Source organism: Miniopterus schreibersii (genome assembly GCF_964146895.1).
Source record: "Miniopterus schreibersii genome assembly, chromosome: 9".
Lineage (NCBI taxonomy): Eukaryota > Metazoa > Chordata > Mammalia > Chiroptera > Miniopteridae > Miniopterus > Miniopterus schreibersii.
In genome coordinates, this window is record NC_138118.1 from 76,747,189 (window position 1) to 76,767,240 (window position 20,052).

At 47.5% G+C, this 20,052-nt stretch overlaps 1 protein-coding gene across 1 annotated transcript in view; it reads left to right on the forward strand.

Annotated features, from left to right (window-relative positions):
* Positions 1–1,882: 1,882 nt before the first annotated feature.
* Positions 1,883–20,052, forward strand: part of WIPF3 (WAS/WASL interacting protein family member 3) — a 60,395-nt gene continuing 42,225 nt past the window's right edge. The window contains exons 1-2 of the mRNA XM_081147331.1: positions 1,883–1,944; positions 17,729–17,878. Of these exons, the coding sequence (XP_081003457.1) occupies positions 17,786–17,878 (93 nt within the window). The 5' untranslated portion in view covers positions 1,883–1,944; positions 17,729–17,785. The remainder of the gene's footprint in view (positions 1,945–17,728; positions 17,879–20,052) is intronic.

Below are 20,052 nucleotides of genomic sequence, written 5' to 3' on the forward strand. Positions count from 1 at the left end.
AAACAAGACACCATCGGGAGTCACTTCACATGGGTACGAGACGCCAGGCACCTGACGCTTTCAGCCCCAAATGTCCCCCCTTTCCAAATAGTCTCCTCGCTCACAATTTCCCCAGCCTTTCCAGCCCGTAGCATTGTTTTCACAGATTATTTTATCTGTTCCTTAAGACAACAACCTTTCGGTCCAACTAGCTCCTACTGGGGCCACTCAGCAGAAGCCTCAGGGGAATTCTTTGGGCTCGTGGGCAGGTCTCCTCTGCTCACTTAGCTTTCCTTCTATTTGTAGAATACGAATAGTTACGTGTTTGCTGAGAATGAGCATTAGGGACCCAGAGGAGAGGGCCTGGCGATGTTTCAGGGGGAGGGGGTTGTTGGTTTGTTTTATAGTAGTGATCACCTGTGCAAAAGGGTGTATGGATTTTAGGTCGAGCACAGTGTTTCAGATCCCGTGCCCATGATCTGCGGTTGTAACGGAGGAAAGGCAGGAGGAGCAGAGAAGAAACGGGTGGGAAGCCTGTGCCTCGCTGGCCTGCACCGGCTACACGTGTCCCTTTCTTCACCTAACTCAAGCAGAAGCCCACGTTCTTGACAACACAGGAGTGGAAGACATCAGGAGTGAGTTCATCACCCTCGCTATAAATATAAGCCCACACATTATCAGGCTATAAACACGGGTCATTAAGGAAACAGCTGAGGGCTGCTTGGGGAACGTGCTTTGACAGCAGCTGCTACAGAACCTAAACCTGGAGACAGGTGGAAATGCACGTGTGGGATCCTCCTGCTGGCATCAGCGGCCCCTCACCTGTGCTCCCATGTGGGTCACACAGGCCTCCACTCCGGGCCAGTCGCTGCCTCTCCGCAGCACAGGCTCGGGCCCTGCCAGTGCCTGGCTCCTGGCAGACGCTCAAACCTGACAGGGCTGAGTGAACCCCCACGAGAAGCCCCGGCCGCCTCCTCCGGGAGCAGGAAAGCCCGGGAGAGGAGACATCCAGAACCCTCTCCAAAGCATCCCAGCTCTTGGAGGAACACATCCAGCCGGGACGCAGACTTTCAGCATCTTCCAAGGGGCCTGAACATGAAGAGTGACAGGGATTTTCTGGCCATGCCAAGTGCTTCTGGCTCCTCAGGTTTACTCCAGTCTTCAAACACCGTCTGCCTCCTCTCCCCTTGGGCTCCACCTGGAACAACCTACCTCCCCGAGGCCACTGCTTCATTCGGATAATTCTGCTCATAATTCAGGTCCCATGGACATCAGCTCTTCTGAGGAGCCTTCCCGGACCTTCCCCAGCCTGGATCAGGTGCCCCCTGCAGACTGCCCCCTCTTGGCCCTGGGCTGCAGTTGCCCATGAGGCGGTTTTCCTTTCTAGACCCTGAACTCCGCCAGGGCGAGAGGCCATCGGTTCTCTCTTTAGTCCCTCCTCTTAGGACCCGCCTGGAGACAGGAGGGGCTCAGAATACTTTGGAATAAACTGAAGGAGTGGAGAGTCCCGGGTGGCGGTGCCGGGCCATGCGTCCCCCGCACACAGCCCCTCCTAGGCCCCACTCTCTCCATAGTCAGACGGGGGCTCTGTCCCGGGAGCGCGCCCCACGGCCGGGACCCGCCTCCCTGGCCCCGCGGACCCCGCCCGCGCGCCCGCCCGCGTCCCTGGCAGGCGCCCCGGGGCGTCGCCTCCGGGCGGGAGCCGGCGGAGCAGGTGGGGCGACGGCCCCGCCTCCGCGTCCCGGCAGCACCAGAGCCCGCGGCGGGGAGCGCGCCCGGCGCACCGAGCGCAGCACCGAGCGCAGCGCGGCCGCAGCGGCGCCCCGGGAGCTCGGGCGCTGCGGGACGGGGCCCGGAGCCTGGAGCCCGCAGCGCGCAGCCCGCAGCCCGCAGCGCGCAGCCTGGAGCGGCGGGGACGGCGGCCGGAGCGCGAGTCCTGTCTGGTCCCCGGCAGGCCGGCGGCAGGTAGCGGCTCCGCGCGCGTGTCCGGGGGGCCGAGGGAGGGGCGCCGGGCAGTCCCGGGGCGGAGTAGGGACCCCGGGGGGACCGGGATGCCGCGCGCGCGCCCGCGTCCGGGGACCGTCACCCGGGGCCGTCGTCGGGGCGTCGCGCGGCGCCTCGCGGGCCCGGCGGTAACGGGATCGCGGGCGGAAGGAGGTCACCGCGGGGCTGCCCGGTGCCTTCCTCCGGCCCGGCTCTCGGGTGCGCGGCCCCTGGCGCCGCGGCCGGCCCTCCGCGGAGCCCTCCCTCGCTCCCCGCCCAGCCTCGCCCCCGAACAAAAGGCTGGGGTCTCGCGGGACGAGCTCAAGAACTGGGAAAGAGCCGAAGTGGAGGTGGCTTGGGGGTACAGAAGCAGCCCCAGTGAGGAAGCCGGTCTGGAGATGCGAAGTGACCAGCCCGCGGGCGCACAGCTCGTGGTGAGCGGGCGGGGCCGGAGCGCGGGTCTCGGGACTCCCCGCCCAGTGCTCCGAAAATGTCGATCTGCCCACGAATAGGCTTTAGAGTCCTTTGGAAGAGTCGGGGAGCAGGTGGCAGAGGACACCCCTCCCCCCCCAGGGCACCCCGAAGGCCGAGGGGCAGCAGGTTTGCGGGAGGGGCGCCGCGGGTGTCGGTGGGCGGGGGCGCCCGCGGGTGTCGGCGCCTCCCGAGCCCGAGCAGCAGCGCGGGGACCCGGCACCGAGCGCGCGCTGCTCCCCGGCGAACACGGGATGCTCTGGGGGGAAAGTTACTCTGTAGCAGGAAGCGGAGCTGTAAGCGGCCGCTCCGGAGCCTCGGGTCTCTGGCTGCAAAAGGACGGCCTCGTTCGACCTGTGTGGTCTGGAAAGTTCGTGCCCCTCTCCCCCTTCTCCCCCTGTGCAGACTCGCTCAGCTCCTCCGAGGGAGGATTGGAAGTTCCTTGCCTGTGGTCAGAATCGCAGTTATCAGGGACGCCGGCCTCCCCTGAATGCTCCTCTTTAACTTGAGGCAAAGCTAACCGTGGCCACAGAGGGTAGAGGCGGGGTTGCCTTTGGGCCTGGTGATGACCTGGACGGGGGTGAGGGCGGCTTCAGGGGTGCGCGCAAATCGAAACGTAAGAAGTCATTCCTTTGAGAGTTGTGCACTTGACTTAGGTACGTTTTACCGCAATAAAAAAGTAAATAAAAATTTAATGCAGTCTTCCAGCCAATGCATTTTAGAAAGACATTTAAAAACCACAGAAACCAAATCAGGAAAAACAAAAGGACAGGGGAACAAAAGAAATTTGGGGGATTACAGGAAATGGAACATACACCGCAGCGAGTTTTACCAAATGCCTTCACACGCATCCCCTCCTAGGACACAACACAATTGCTGCGCCTTTTTACGGATGAGAAAATAAAAGGTCGCAAAGTTCAATGCAGAGGTAAGAACCTGGGTACCCAGACTTCAAATTTTGTACCTGCAGCCGTGAACAGGCGGTTTCAGCCACCTGAGCAGGGCAGAGCCAGCGGAGTGACAGAGTTGAAGGCTGGCTCCCTGCCATGCCCCCTTTTGTTCCTTTCCCGGAGTCTCTGTTGTTTTCATGTAATTGTGAGTGTGAGATGGTGTCACACAGACTGAAGTGAGCCAGAGCAGAAGGAATGGAGGCAGTGTGTGTGCGAACGTACAGTTTTAGGAACCGGAGAAAGCCAGCTGGTCCAGCTGGCAATGCTCTTTTTAGGAGATTTATTGTTCAGAAACCATATAGTACAGGTTGTGATTTTGCAGTCACTCAAACACACACACACACACAGAATTAATAATATAACCTGGAAAAGGTCTGACACCAAAATGTAATTAATTAACTCTAGAAGAGAACATGTAGTTTTCACCAGGGAGGAACAGGCAACTTTCTTACATTCTGGAATTTATAACTATATGTTCATTAATGCTTAAGTTAAAAAAAAAAAAACCCACCAAAAACACAAAAGTGACTCTGCAGAAGGAAGGAAATTTGTTTTCTAGCAAACATTGCTATAAATATCCATGAAATTTGGTGCAGAAATATTTGAAACTTTAGGGTACAGTCACGTGATACCTAGAGGGAAATCTTGAGAAATTTCTCCTAATGTGGGGTCTCCTGGCAATTTTCCACTGCTGCCTGCAATTCAGAGCCTAGAGGAGTGGGAAGGTGTCTGTTTTACCAGCCAGTTTCCTATTGCAGAGGTGGACGTTTGTCTTGTTCTCGGAGTTATGATGTTTGGTGTGAAGAACCCGGATGAAGCCGGGCGACCGAAGAGGTCTCTCTGGGTGAACCGGCTCAGCCGAGTGCCATCGAGCATGATGATGCATCACCGAGTTATCTTTAGGCGAGTTCTGCCTCGTCACAGCAGCGTCCCTGCCATCTGGCTGCTGGAATATTTAGAAAGGAACCGTAATGTTTGACTGACCCTGCTGATGGCGTGACAGAACAAACTCGGAGAGGGAACTCTTCCCTCTGAGTTAGGTTCCCGAGACAGTGATGAATTCCTTTTTACTCGGCCATTGCACACAACCAAAGAGACGCCAGGTCCCCCGCTGACGCAGAGCGGGTGTAGCCATGTGTTCTCTCTGTTGTTCAGCCAGTAACACCCTTGAAACTCCCCCTTTGCGATGCTGGTTGGGTCTTTCCTTAGACCTGTTCAAGTGGCAACCTGACCTGCTGTGCAGCCGGGGAATCTTGTCCAAAGAGATAAGAGTGAAACGGAGCAAACGTGAGCGTCAGGGGGGCCAGGCACTGGGGAGGGAGGTTTGGACGTGTGCGCGTGTGAGTGCCCGTGTGTGTCCCAGCGAGGCGCCCAGGCTGCCACCCACCGTGTCCGAGAGCTTCAAGGCTCACACGTGCTGTCCACTTAGGGCGCTGGGCGAGGCTAAGAGCTTTCTATGTATGGAGTCATCGAAACGGCCCTGCAAGGGAGCTGATTCTTCTTATTCCCATTATCAGTGGGAACAGAGAGTCCAAGAGCTAAACTGCTCTCTGGTGATCGTGTCACACCCTGCTCTGGTCTGCCGTCAACTCACTCATAACACCTGGTGACCTGTACCTGCCTGACTTGCCCTATTGCACCTGAGCTCCTGGAGGGCAGGTTCTGGGTCCACTTCATCTCTGTTCCCAGCACCTGCCCCATGCCTGCCCATGATGGGTACTCAGTGAATGAGCGAGTGAGTGAATGAATGAATATCTTTATGATCCAAGATAAAAAGCCAATTATTTTTGGATTCTCTGTCCTTTTGACTTTTGCTGGCTCATTCCCTTCTGTTGATATGGATCATCAGGCATCATTATATGGACAAGATGTACAAAAGATATATCTCCTTTTAAAAAGAAAAGTGCTAAGCTCAGCCTATAAAATCAGAAGCCTCTGTTTCTTTTAGAAATTAAATATTATTTCTTCTTTTGTATGTCTTATATAATTCAGAATAACTGGGTTTGAATCTTGCTTTCATTACTTATTTGTTGTGTGATTTGGGAGCAAATTACTTAACGCTTCTGTGACTCAGGTTTCCCATCTGTAAAATGGGCATCATCATAATGGTACTTATCTCATATTTAGGGCAAATAAATTAAGATAAGTTCAGTACTATAACAATGCCTCGTTCATAGCAATGCTCAATAAATTAGCGATTACTCTATTATTATTATTATTATTATCATCTGATGCTTTTAACAGTTGTTTGCCTTGAATGCTCCCTGTTCCATAAAGCATTTGAGGAGCTTATAAAAATAGGTAACAACATAAAATTCATAGATAATGAAACCGGAGTAAAGAGAACACAAAGGTTAGAAAATGAGATAAAATCAGAGCTATTTTAGAGAATAAGAATATATCATAAGGTAGTTTCTAGAAATGAGTTTACTGGAAGGTCTAATGTAGTTTCTGGAGATGGGATTAAAAACTTGTCAGAGCTTCCCAGTAGCCAAAACAAAGAGGAAAACACAACTAGTTGTTACCCGACCCACAGTGACCATGAGATAAAAACAGATCAGTTACCCAGCTTTTCCTGGTCCTGAAAACTGGGATAACTTTCTCCTGATGAATCTTCAAAACAGTCTCTGTTGCCATAGAGATCTAAGGCTTCGGCAGGGTCCCTGCGGGGAAGACAATGGAAGCTTTGTGGAGGAAAGCGACAATAAGTGTTTCCTAGAATGTCACTGACTGTAGTTCCGGAGAGGTAATCCCAGACCACAGCCCAGTGAAAGCTCCTCTGTGAAGGCCCGAAGTCTGTGGCTCAAGGACAAGCTATTTCCTGTTCACTGTGCACCTGGGAGAGCAGAGAGATTCTTTCTCCAAAGGTTATCATTCTTGGGAGTCAGGTGAACGATCCCATTCGAAGAGCATGTGTTCTGGCTGAGGCCATTTAACTGAGCCAGGTTAGTTTACCTGATCCAGACCAAGTCCGAAGGGTGTCATCCTGCACTTACTACTCATTAGTACATGAGTGTGTGTTGGAGAATTTTTTTATTACTGGTAGTTCCCTAATCTCCCTTTAGCTGCAATTTGATCACACTGTTTGGAAAAAGAAGACTCCAGTGCTCTCTACTATCTCTTAAGCCCTTTATTGCTTTCAGTAATTCTTGGTGGCAAGCATAAATATTTTATTTTTAATTTTTTTTAGTAATTGAAATAATGGTCATTTTTAGTGTGTGTGTGTGTATACACACACACACACACACACACACATATATATACTAAAAATTTGGATATGTTGTATAATATATGTGTGTGTGTGTGCACACTCGTGTATAACTTGTGTCAGGATTACATTCAGCAACCAAAACAAATCAATGCACACATCAGAACCTGGCTTAAACAGGTACCGGTTCATTTGTCTTATGGAGCTGGACTCCCAAGAAAGGCAGCCCAGGGCCGATGCAGGAGCTCAGACAGAGCTGTCAGAGTGAAACAGCCTGTCTTCGTCGCCTTTGCCTGTAGGACTTCATCCTCAGTCTGGCTGCCTCGTGGCCACAAGGTGGCTGCTGCATCTCTGGGCTCGCATCTGCAGGACAGGCAGGAGGCAAAGGAAAGTGTAAACAGTCAAAGAGTGAGGGCCCTTGTATTAGGAAGCTTTTGCCTTTTTATTCAGCAAGCGATGCCCTCCTTAGGGACTTCCACCTACGTCTCAGCCAGAATGATGTCACAGGGTTACTCTAAAGGTATGCCAGTCTGAGAAATCAGATATTTTTAGCTGAGCAAATTGCAACTGCACCCCCTCCCCCTCTCAGAGCAGGGCTCCTGCTCGGAGGAAGAGGAGGGAGTGGTTATCGAGTAGGCAGCCAGCCGCACCGGCCACCTGACTGACTTCCATTATTAGCCCCGTCCCTGACTTCATTCGAAAGTACAGAAGGTGACTCAGTAATTTAAATTGTTAGACTTTCCTAGTTCTTTACGCAGGGAGCAGTCGAGAATGAAACACACCCAGCTGCCTTATATCAAGACTCCTAAATCGCTGTCGCCAGCCCTGCTTTTCTAAATTTCAGATCTAAATATCCATTTGCCTAAAGCACCTCATATGCATCAAATTAAACTCACTTTCCCCTGCCCTACACCTCCCCCACCCCCCAGGTCCACCAACACTTACTCCTGTCTTCTTTAGTTAGCACTAGACTGTCTTGGAAGGAGCCTTGGGGTTATCCTGGGCTCTTCCTCCTCCCAGACAGCCAGACTAATACCCCCTTGGCTCTAGCCCATTGCCTATTCTAATTCAAATAAATATCCATCTTCCATCCTACCTATTTGCTGCTGCTTCTCCCCATAATTTATTTCCTACACATGGCCCCCGCGGTGCTGTTTTTAACACAGGAATGTCGGGCATCTTTCCTTTCTTTAAAAGCCTACAAAGTAAAGCTCAAGCTCCTTGACAGCCTGGCTCAGGGAGCGCATGCCCACGGTCACTGGTTGCCACCCGTGTGCACGCAGCAGAGCTTTGTCATACCCCCCCACGCCCTTCATTCGTGGAAGGCCTGGCTCAGAGGTGTCCTGTGTTTGTTACTTGTCCTAACCCATGGAAGCAATTCAGTACAATTTTTATGCCTGTTTCCAAAGCATTTTCTATTTCTATTAACATGTTTTTGTCTTGGATTCTGTTTTGCCTGCCGTTAATCATGCTGCACCTTTTTTTGTTTTTTTTAAATAACAGCCTTACTGAGATATAATTCACATACCCTAAAATTCACTCTTTAAAAGTATACAATTAAGTGATTTTTAAAATATTCAGAGTCACACAACCACAGCATCATCTAATCCAGAACATTTTCAACACCCAAAAAGAAATCACTTCCCATTAGCAATCACTTCCCAGCGCCCCCTCATCCCCAACAACCACTAATCTACTTTTTATTGCTATGGATTTACCTATTCTGGACATTTTATATAAATGGAATCATACAGTAGGTGGCCTTTTGTGACTGGCTTTTTTCACTTAGCACACTGTTTGGGGGACAGTTATCCATGTGTAGCATGCACCAGTACTTCATTCTTCTTTATTGCTGAATAATATTCCGTTGCATGGCCACACTGCAGCTTGTTTATCCACTCATGAGTTGATGGACATTGGGTGGTTTCTAGATTTTGGCTCGTATGAACAATGCTGCTATAAACACCCATGTCTAAGTTTTTGTGGGGTCATATGTTTTCATTTCTCAGAGTGGAGTCGCTTGGTCTAATGATAACTGTTTAACATTTCGAGGAACTTCCAGACTTTTCCAAAGTGGCTGTGCTGTTGACATTCTACAGCAACGCGTGAGGGTTCTACACCAGTTTTTAGTGTCTGTCTTGGATATTGTTTCCATTCTGTTGCTCTTGGCGTTTTAAACATCCTTTTGTTTTAGCTGTGTTTCTTATAAAGAACGTGTAGCTGATTTTTAAAAGCAGTTTGAATATCTCTGACTTTTAGTAGGGGAATTTAATAACCTGTTTACAGTTATTGTGATTACTGGTATATTGAAACTTATGTTGGAACCATATGCTTTATTGTTTCCTTTTTCCCCCTTTTTTGCCTTTTCCTAGTAACTTTCAATACATAGTAACTTTCAGTACCTAAGATTATAAACAGTCTTTTGTGGATAGGAGCCATGTGTCTATAGATTTATTTATTCATCAAATATATATTGATTCCTGCAATTCATGTTTATGATTTCCCTGAGTGGCTAGCACAGTGTCTACCAGAGAGAAGCAGCTCAGTCGGTATTTGCTCCGTTGCTTTGACTATGTGGAGTCTGACCAGGCTCGAGCTCAACTCACTTCGGTTGGATGTGGTTCTGTGACGTCCCGACTCTTTGATTTTGGGTGGATTACTTTCCATCTTTGAGCCTTTGTTTCCTCATCTGTGAAATGGAAATAATAACATGTGTCGTGCAGGATTGTTTTAGGGGATGAAAAAGAATTATGTAAAGAACAGTCAGAGTTCCTAGTACAGGTGACTCACTTAGTCCATGTGAACTTGGACTTGTTAGTGAACTGCTAACAAAGCACTCTTCCAACCGTGTACGGCAGTGTTAGAACATCAATTATGTCTCCCCAGGGAAAAGCTTATAGCAAAAACTGACATTGGCCCAGGGAATAAACTTCCAGTAAATCCGACATTGGCCCCTTTGCTACATGCCTGACATAAATTATCACTGCCCTGGCAGAGCAGGGGACAGTGTTTCCTCATATGGGAGGACCAAGAAAAAGGACCAGGGGTGTACTCTGCACTGCCTTTTAATAACAGAAGTAGTTTTTCAGTCTCTAGTAACCCTGAAAGCTGTTGTTTACTCCAGCACCCCTTTAAACTTTTGAGTGAAACGGTTTTGTTCAATCGTGCTGCTCTCCAGCAAATCGGAAGAAAAATAAAGCAGCTTAAGAAACAGGTAAGATAATTGCCTAAAACAAGACAAGCTGGCAAACGTTTCCCGAATTTAAAATGAATTTTCCCCACATTCTGACAGCTTTTGTAGGATTTTTTTTTTTAATTTTTTTTTTTTTGGTTTTCACCCAAATGTGTATTGCCTAAGATTTTAGAAATTCACCTGCAGACTCCTAGGCAGAAGCTAAAGGGGATCTGGGTTTATGCCTGGCGCTGTCTTCCTGCACTCATGGATGCTCAGTGAGTTTGAAGTGAGCCATATAAGCGGGCCATATAAAAGTGTAGTCGTTTTGACATTTTTCCACATAAATTATATTTGCCTAAAAAATATGGGTCAGGATCCCTGTACTAAGATCTAGGGGTGCAGCATTTTGTGGTTATTGAAAGTAAGTCACCAGTTGCTATCTCAGACCCATGCACCCTCTCACCATGCTCTCCTGCGTTCTCTCATTTAATGAATGACAAGGATCAGTTACAGCTGGAACCAGCTCACAAATGATTCATGCCTCGTGGACTCATGGACAGTCATGCCTTAAAGCTGTTCCTTGCTGTGTATTAACCGTGTATTAACAGAAGAATTCTACTGGGAACACAGTAGAGTGCGGTGGGACCTCACCCACAGGGTGGCCTTTCCTCCAACCTTTCAGATCTCTGGTCAGGCGGTTTGGACCCTCCCCTGACCTTTCCTCCCCTGACATGTCCATTGTCATGTGGTAGACCCCCTTAGCGGAGTGACAAGGGGGCCAGAGAATAGCCTCAAATGACTCTTTTGCATGACCAGTCCCTTAAGCACTAAGTCCTCAGGACAGTGAAGTTCTGACCCGCATCAAATAACTTTAGAAACAAAGCCTCGGGTCTGCTGACCACATACAGTTTTGGTCAAACTAGAGATGACATTTAGGCCTCAGTTGTGGTTCAGCTCCAGGCCCAGAAAAGCAGCAAAACCAGGGGGAGTGACGCCATAGCTGACATCAGGACCAGCTGCAGTGGCTAATGACCCCCTGCCCTGGCGCTCACCAATCAGGAGAGACCACAACCCTGAAAGGACACACCTGGAAAAGCTGAGGAATATTCTATTGAGATCCTCCCCTAGGACCTCCCCTAAGATCCCCACCTTTAGAGAGGGGATAAAAACCCTTAGGACCTAGAACCCGGTGGCTCCTCTTTCTCTCTCTCGAGCACACCCGTGCCTTTTTCCCTCTCCTCCCCCCAGATGCATTCTCTATGCCTTTCTTTTTCCTAAGCTCCAAGGGCCCTTCATTTGCCTCTGTAACTAGATTCCTGAGCCCATGCAGCCCAGCTGGCTCACCTTTTCTATCTCTGTGACTTTCTAAATAAAACTTCTCTTATCATTTGAGTTCCTTGGCTGTGAATTCTTTCTTTGCCAAACTCAAGCACCGAGGTTGCTGAACCAAGGTCCGGTAACATTCTGGTGGTGTTTCACCGCTAACAATTTGAGATTCTAGCAGAACTTCAAACTGGATGAGAGACAGAAGGTGCCAGAGTCTGTTTGGTCCTTCTCTGGCCCAAGCTGTAGCCATAGGAATAAAGTGAAAATACTTAAACTAACCTGAAGTCTCAGGTGTAAAACTTGAAAAGAAGGATTTGTCTTGTAGACTTGTACCCCGGGCCTCCTCAGGTCTCTACACTGTTTCCTCAGTGATTCCCAGAAGAGCATTTCCAGGGGCACTTACAATCCTACGTGAGAAGTTACCACCTTATCCTGAGAGAGTAAAACACGCCCTCTTTATAAAATCTAACATCGTAAAATAAAGAAGGTGGTCCTTTATTTTGTAAAATGACTCATTTCTTATAACATTGATTCTGGGTTATCATTGAATAATAAACTATCATTGTATATTTAAAGCATACCTCTACTTTCCAAAATTAGAGATGCCATTTTTCAGAAGCTTAGTTGTTATATAAAAATGTGTGATTAATATCATGTGTTTTTAATAAGCCTAGTTCTTATTTTAGCTAATTCAAAGGCAACTAAAAAAATTAAAAATAAAAGACAGGAAAGCAATCTTTTCTCCTTTCTCCCTTGGCACTCACATACATGATTTTTATGGCATTTAGCCATAATATAAATATCTGAGTCAATGATAAATATTATCAGTATCCCCAAGTTTCCCTTTACCAAATGCTATGCAAATAGTATAATGAGTTCCATGAATAATCTGGGAACAATTTGCGTTTCAATAAGAACCTCATTTAAAAAAGCAATTTATGAGTTTATTGTAGGTGTGACTTACTTGGTTTCATATTAGATAGTGGTTAAAGTTGGTCTTCGTTTCAGAGCTCACACAGATAATCCTTTAGGCATTTCAGTAGATAATTAACTTTAATATCCGCTTAGGGCTGAGCGGACTCAGCTTCAGGACCTGTTTTTGGCGCTGGTGTTTCTCAGGTGTCAGAAATTCTTCACGTCACCTATGTGAGAGGTGAGTGGGCACTGGGCTTGGTTTCCCTTTCAGTTTTGTGTGTCAGTTCCCATTCCAAGCGCAGTGTGCCCATTTACGGGATCCAGTCTGCTGAGATTAACTGAGTCTACAGAGAAAGAGCCTTCTCAGTGCAGGACGTAATTTCCAAGTGTATGGGGCAGAGAGTGTCATCATCCCAGGTGTTCTAGAGCAGGTCTTTTCAAACTTTAGGGGGCCAAAAAAATCACTTGTTGGTAAGATACTCCCAAAGATTCTGATGCATGGGACATTTGGGGACCCCCGAGGATGTGGCAGATGTAGTTGCCTTCTTGGCCAGGCCCTCAGTGGAAGCCGCTGGGGGTCTTTTCACCTAACCGCCTCAGGGACCCTGTACTCTGCTCACTCCCCACTGTTCGCGGCCTCCTGCTGATGACAACTCAGAGTCCCAGGCTACAAAAGGGGTGGCATGTATGGCTCAGGAATGCTGAATACAGGAGACTGGGATGCTTGTGACCCTAAAAAATTCCAAACCCTCTTCCCTGCAAAAAAAAAAGATTCTGCTTCAGTAGGTCCAGGTGGAGACTGTGCCTTTCTTACATGCTTCCACATTGTAGAGCTGTTCAAAGCGCGGTCCCCGGACCAGCACTGTTGACCTCTCGTGGGAGCTTGTTAGAAATGCAGAATCTCAGGCCCCACCCCACACCTAGTGAATCAGAGCCTGCATTTGAAAGCCAGCTCCTCCGCTGAGTCACTGTCTGACTCTGGGCACCTTTCTTAACCTCTCTGTGCCTCAGCTTCCTCATCTGGAGAATGGAAATAATGATAGTATCTATCCAGTTGGAGTGTTTGGGGCCTCAATGGGTTAATATATGAAAAGCCCTAACCACAGTGCCTGACACATGCTAAGGGCTGTGCCGGAGCGAACACGTTACTATTAGCTAAACGCAAACATCAAGGGTTTTTTATGCTGTGCTTTCTATTTCCCCCGACCTGTCCCCTGTTTTCGGCTTACTCGGGCCTACGCCACCCCCACCCCAAAGGGCTAAATATCCCCAGGACTTTGTACCACTGAGGAGAGTAAGAGCAGCAGCTTCCACTTCACTTGTGAAGGGTGAGCTGGTGCCCGGGGCATGAGGTCGTACAGGTGGGAAGTCCCAGGAGAGGGCTGGGCCCCAAGAAGCCGATCCTGAAGTGAGGAATGACCACAGAAAGTGACCACTCACACATCATCTATGAGAGAGAGTTTTTTGTTTTAAAGAAATTCTTTATTATTTCACCGAGCGCTTTGGCGGCTTTGCCCCCTGTTGTTTCAGAACCTTTTTATTTGTCTCTTGTATGACTGTGGGCTCTGGGTTCGGATTTCCTGGCTGCAGGGTACCTCTGATAAATAAGTGACTGATGTGTAGCGTGGCAGGACCCTGCTGAGATGGTAATGTGAGAAATGGGCTGCCTCCTGGGGCTCCTCCACCCTCATTAGTTCAGAGGTGAGAAATCTGTTCTTTTCCCTGATCCCATGGCCAAAGAAACGAGACTCGGTGGAACAGTGTCAAAGCATGAAAAGTGATGAGTGCGCGGAGGGCCTTATTTTCAGATTCCTATTGAAATGTATTTTCAGAACTGGCAAAAGATGCTTTTGTCGAATAGTGGCAGTAATCCTTCTTGCTTATAGTTTTTAAATAGGCACATTTTCTATTTTTGAACAGCTGCAATCTGACAAACTACTCTTGGGGGGGGGGGTGAGTATGAGAAGAGCAACTAGAATGAAAAATTGCTTAATAGGAGTTATTTCTCTCTGCAGTAACTCAGAGCTCAGTTGTGGATGTGGAGGAGTGGTGGTGGGGTGATGATAAATGCAGTGCCTGCCATGTGTTAGGACCTGTATTCTGTTCTTCATACACAGTCTTCGTTTTAACCCTGATAGCAAACTAATAGTTCAGCATTATAGCTATTCCGCAAGTAAAGAAAATGAGGCCCACTGAGGTTAAGGGACTTGACCGCGGCCATGCAGCTGGGCAAGTGCAGAGGCAGACACAGAACCCAGGTCTGTGCGACAGGAAGACCAGCACTGCCCCCTGTATTCGGGTCTCGCACAGAAGTGGAGTTCGTTCTGTGACCGCTGCACCCTGTAAGGGTGCGAGAATATCTAACCTGCGCCTCCACCCTGTTTTTCAGAGTTATTTCATGCGTTGGGAGAAAATATAAAAGCTTTTGAGAGTCTGGCTTTTTTTTTTTTTTTTTTTATCCTAAGCACTTTTTCATACATTACAGAGCAAAATAACATTTTTCAATGTGTTGGGAGAGCACAAAGCATCAGAGTGCTGCTGGGTGCAGCCTGAGTCTTCCTGGAGCTCTGCATGCTTCTTAACTGTCAGATTTTAACAAAGTCTTCGCTCCACAACTGCTTAATTATTATCTCTGTCAGGAAGGAGCCTCACAGCCATCAAGTGCCGCCTATAAAAATACCCTTTCATCTCAGAGTTTGAAAAATCACTCCTGTGATTTCAGCAAGACAGAAGCCCGGTGGTACCTACTCTTCTCAGATTTCTGAGCATAGGCTAAGTGGGGAGCAAAGATGCTTCACTTAGTGGGGGGAGTGTCAGATTATACTTACCTGGGTGAGGTCCCTTTCATTGGAGGGTCTCCAATATTTTTAGATCTTTGCAAAATGGAAGCAGAGAAGTGATATGGCCTGAATTATCCCAAGTCAGTAAGACAAAGAAATGAGGTTTGGGGTCAGAAAGGCCAGGGTTTTAACTCGGCTCTGGTCCGCTTTCTGAAATGTAGAACTACATAACCCCTGTGAGACAAAATTGGGTGATCGGTCATATGGAAATGACAGTGTCCACCATGCAGTTGCTGAGAAGATTGACTAAAACAGTGGGTTTTAAGTACCTAATCCAGTGCTGAGCACAAGGAGGGGGTTCGGAAGTTGCACAGTCAATCCTCCTTACTCACCGACTCCATAGTTTGCTAATTGCCCACTTGCTAAACTTTACTTGTAACCCCAGAGCCAGTACCCACAGGCACCTTCACAGTCATTCGAAGACGCGTACAAAGTGGGGAAAAGCTTGAGTGGCCGATGCAGATGTTCCCAGCCGAGGTCCCACACAGGGCCACTCCGCCTCCGTGCTTCAGCTCCCACGCTGTACACTAGTGTCCTTGACACATTCTCTTTAGTGCCGTGCTTTTCAAATTTTGGTGCTTGTTGTTGGTGATTGTGCTGGTTTAGACGGCCCTCCAAGCGTAATGCTCCGATTCTGTGTAGTGCTCTTGGGAGCAGGAAAGCTGGGACATGCCTGGTGCAGGAAATGTGTGCGTGAGATTAGCTTCCTCCCATCGCCAGGGACAGTGCTGCTGGCACTGCCAGGTTGCGGGCCTGATCCCCGGTCGGGGGCGTGCAGGAGACGGCCGATCCATGTTTCGCTCGCACATCAATGTTTCTCTCTCTCCCTCTCCCTTCCCCCCTCTCTAAAAAATCAATTTTTAAAATCTTTTTAAAAAATGAGTGGCTATAAGAAATTAACTCCAAACTGTTCATGGCTTAACACAGTAGGAGTTTATTTTTCAGGTAAAGTCTAATCAAGTATCTGGCAGATGGCCTTTAAAAAGTGAGTCAGGAACCCAGACTCCTGACGCCTTTTGGCTCTGCCCACACCTAGGGCCTTTGCTTCTAAGCAGTGGATGAAGGAAGAGAGAAATAGGCCTTTATGGGCCAGCCTACAGGTGGAGCGCGTCACTTCTGCCTTCTTCCTCTTGCCAGGGTTCAGGCACATGGCTACAGCTAACTGCGAAGGAGGCTGGCAAACATTACCTAGCTGTGTGCGCAGGGGTTACGTGAACAGGTCTGCCGCAGTTCTCCTTAGGTTACTTCCTATGGTCACTTTTCCTTAGATAAATGGTGACGTCCTTAGGTAAGAAACATATAAGTTTTTAAAGTTATTTTTTTAATCTCTTTCCAGTTCATCATCAAGGGAAGCAGTTCTGTCTCCTCTCATCTGTCTTAGATAAAAGATGAAATCGTCATATAATGAGACCTCTATACAAATTTTGTCTCGTTCTATTAATACTTCAGCCAACCCTTCAATCCCTACTGTAAATTGTTGACTGTAATTATTTTTGCCACCGCCTTAAGGATCACATAAAGAATGTACCCAGTGCCTTTTATGAAAGAAAGTGTTAAAATACAAATAACTGATCATTTGTATTTGTTCCAAATAAATTGTGGGCTCACACCCAACTTGCTTTAGCATTCAGCCACCAAAATGCCGGCTTTGTCCTACCCTACGTAACTGAGTGCATTAGACTGTGTAAGAAAACATCACCCACACTAACTGGAAGAAGGATCTACTGCCCTCTGGGATCTCTGCCCAAGTGTACTGTAGCTTTATGCTGTGGACTGCTGAGTATTATTTTTTTCAGTCTTTCTGTCCTTGTTTTACTACCAAGGGAAGAGGCAATGGCACAGTAATTATCAGTCTTAGTAATTTTCGGGGAGATAGAAAAGTTTCATTGCCTACAATGATCAGCTCACGCACCTCTTTGGAACTCTTACGGGAACTAGCATGGACTCTTTCCATTAAAAGTTGAACTTACATTTTAAAATTTTTATACAATTTAAGGGATTCTTAACCCTGCTGAAAACAAGGTTGTACTGACCTAAGAAGACTGTCATGGAAATTAGCATGATGAGCCCATCACGCTAAAGAAAGCTAACATGTATTAAATGAGCAAAACAGTAGACTCTGTTAAGCATAAAGTGCTGTGTTACATAACCGCTTTCTACCTCTAGGAGATAAAAATATTAGCATGGAATAATACAGATGCCATAGGATTTCAACGTTGAAGAAGTAGGCCTCGGCCTTGTCTGACCTTCCCAAGACTAAAGAGAAAAGAGAAACACAAGTTCACCCCGGCCTAGGGCTGATGTTTATTTCTGTTTCTGCCCCAACCCAGATGGTTGTATAGAAACCACAGAGGGGCAGCAAGGAAAGTAAGAGCTGAGGGTAGAGCAGGGAGCAGGAAAATGACTGATGCCCTTTGTGAGCCTCGCTGGAGCCTGGCATCCTGGGCAACGTGGAGCCTGCGACATGCTGGAAAGGTTGCATTTCATTCCGTTTGCTCTGCTTAGGAAAAGGGGAGTAGATACAGAATAGTTTTCAATTGCATCAGAAATGATAAAACTAAAAGCTTAATGCTAAAGAGGTAGACATCAGTTATTTGGAAAAATCATGGAATGAGGTGTTGCTATTTATATATTCTATTAATTTTGGTACTGAAATAGCTGCATTTTATCAGTTCCATCTCCCGGTTCTCTCCAGAATCTGGCTGCTCTTTCCGTCGCCAGCACCTGGCACAGTGCCTACCTCTCAGTGGACACTCAGCATTTGTTGAAGGAGTAATTGAAAGAATGAATGAAGCTATAGTATCCGTATGTCTGCCTGACACGTATTACCTGTGCGTGAGTAAAGGCATTCAGGCTTAAACCTATCTTTCCTCCTTTCCAGAGCTGAAACCATTCTCTTGGGACCATTCACGAGCGAGAGACACCAACGCTGTGACATATGCCAGTGCCACCACCGCCACCACCTCCTCCTCTGCCTCCACCTCCCCCACCTCTGGGAGCTCCCCCCCCTCCCCCACCACCAGCACCCCCGGTAAGACCTGTTTTTCTGTCTAATTTACTGTCCAGCATGAGCTGCTTTGAATACACTTGAGCAGAAGGTTTTCAATGTTCAGAACCTGCCGCCACCCAGCTCCCCTATGACAGGTGGCATCTCAGATAGTTGGCTGTGGCAGCTCCAGGGTCTGATTCCCAAAGAGGCTGGCCAGGTATTTCTCCACCTATTCCTGGGCAGCTGCCACCCTCAACCTCAGTGTCGTCTATCTACAGATGTCCACGTAATTTCGCTTCCAGCTCCTGCTGCTTGGCACAGGCTTCCTGAGCCTCCTAATGGATCTCCCGGCTCGCTGGAAGCCTCCGGGGCCAGGCCGTGCTGCAAAGCCCAGGTCCAGGGCGTAATTGGACGGGGGGGGGGTAACGATAGCTTGGGCTTCCGCTGCCGGTGTCATATGAAACTCTACCACGAAATACAGATCTCTAAGGGAAATGGCCCGTCCGCACCAGACTCAACTCGGTCCCTTTCTGTTCGTGTCGCCGGATGCTCTCTCTTGGTTTAATAGTTTGGTTTGTTCTTAGTTTTAGAGCAGGAATTCTCAGCCTTGGCACCGCTGACCTTTAGGGCCAGTCGTTTTTGTCACGGAGGGCTGCTCTGTGCGCTGGGATGTGCGCAGCAGACGTCTCCTGTTCTCGGTGGAAGATGAAAGATACGGATGCCAGGGCAGATGGCACGCGGAGGCAGGGCCGGTAGGGATGCTGTGCGCCAAGTCAGCGGAGCCCGGGAATCGAGCCTCACCTGCCACCCCGCCCCGCTGTGCGTTCCTCCCCTCGGGTGCTCGGGTGACATGACCACGGGGAGTGCTGGTTGTGAGGGTAGGGCTGAGGCCCCGACGCATGGCCGCAGGCCGTGGTGAGAGCGGGAGTGGCCTGGGATGTCACCCCCTATGATGTTACCTTTGCACACTGACCATATCCAAAGTGCCAAGGACCTAGGCCTGCCTGAAACTTGGAAGTCCCGCTGCTGAACTTGAACCGACAAGAGATAAAGGAAATAGACAGTTTATAAGTAAAGGAGGCGCACATGAAACTGTCACAGGGATCTTACAGACTTGCTAGCTCCAAGAAATGCCACTTACAGTCGCTTCAAATATCACAATACACCCGTAAACTTAGCCAGAATATGTGAACGTATCAAAATCCATTATTATTGGGGATTTGGGGAAATAAGCCCTTTTTTAAAACATTGCTGGTGTCACCCAAATACCTGGGACTCAATGTTGAATGAGTCTTTTTGGAGTGTTCTCAGGGGGAAAACAATGGATTTGAACATATCGTACTTTTCCCCATGGTGATCCAGTAGTTTTATTTTTGAGACTGACTTAAGAATTAACCCCAAGGGAACCAAAAAGATTTATCCAAGGATGTACACAACATTGCCATTTATTCTAGTGAAAAATTAGATCTTCAGCGGTTGATGAGCACTAAATGAAATGTGTTAGGTCATGCTATTAATTAAAAATTGTATTATGCTATAGCGGTAATTAAAAATTACATTTACAACTGTGCTGACTGTGGAAAAAAGACATGGAATGATGGATTAAAAACATAACGAAATCAGTTATATATGTAATAAATGACAAAGATCAGAAGAGAATTTTTAATTCTGATAAATTTTTAAATTTCATTAGGGAATTCTTTTTCTTGAAAGATGCTTAAGTTCATAATAAAAATAATTTTGTATTTGGTTAATTATTTTTTGCATTTCCTTCCCAGTCATTTTTTATTTTTTATTTTTGCCACCTATCTTATGGAGGAACAGATTAATTTAGGATAAAAATAACCATGTAAATTTTAATATTTTCGAAAACATATTTTTCTACCATCTGTGGAAAATATTTGCAATGCATATTAAAGGCAAATAATTAATGTCCTTGGTGTATAAAGAGCTCTTACAGATCAGCATGGAAAGGATGAATAGAAAATAGGCACAGGATCTGAGGAGGTTGGAAGAGATATAAATGTCCGCCTCACTACGATTGAATAGATGAGTTAAATAATAAGAACCCATTTTCATCTATCGATTTGGCGACGTTACTGTTTAAATGCTGGCTGGAGTGTTAGGAACCAAGCACTCTTAATGGCAACAAAAATTGGTCTAATTCCCTAAAACATAACTTATTAACATAGATCAAAACCCTTTAAAAAATGGGT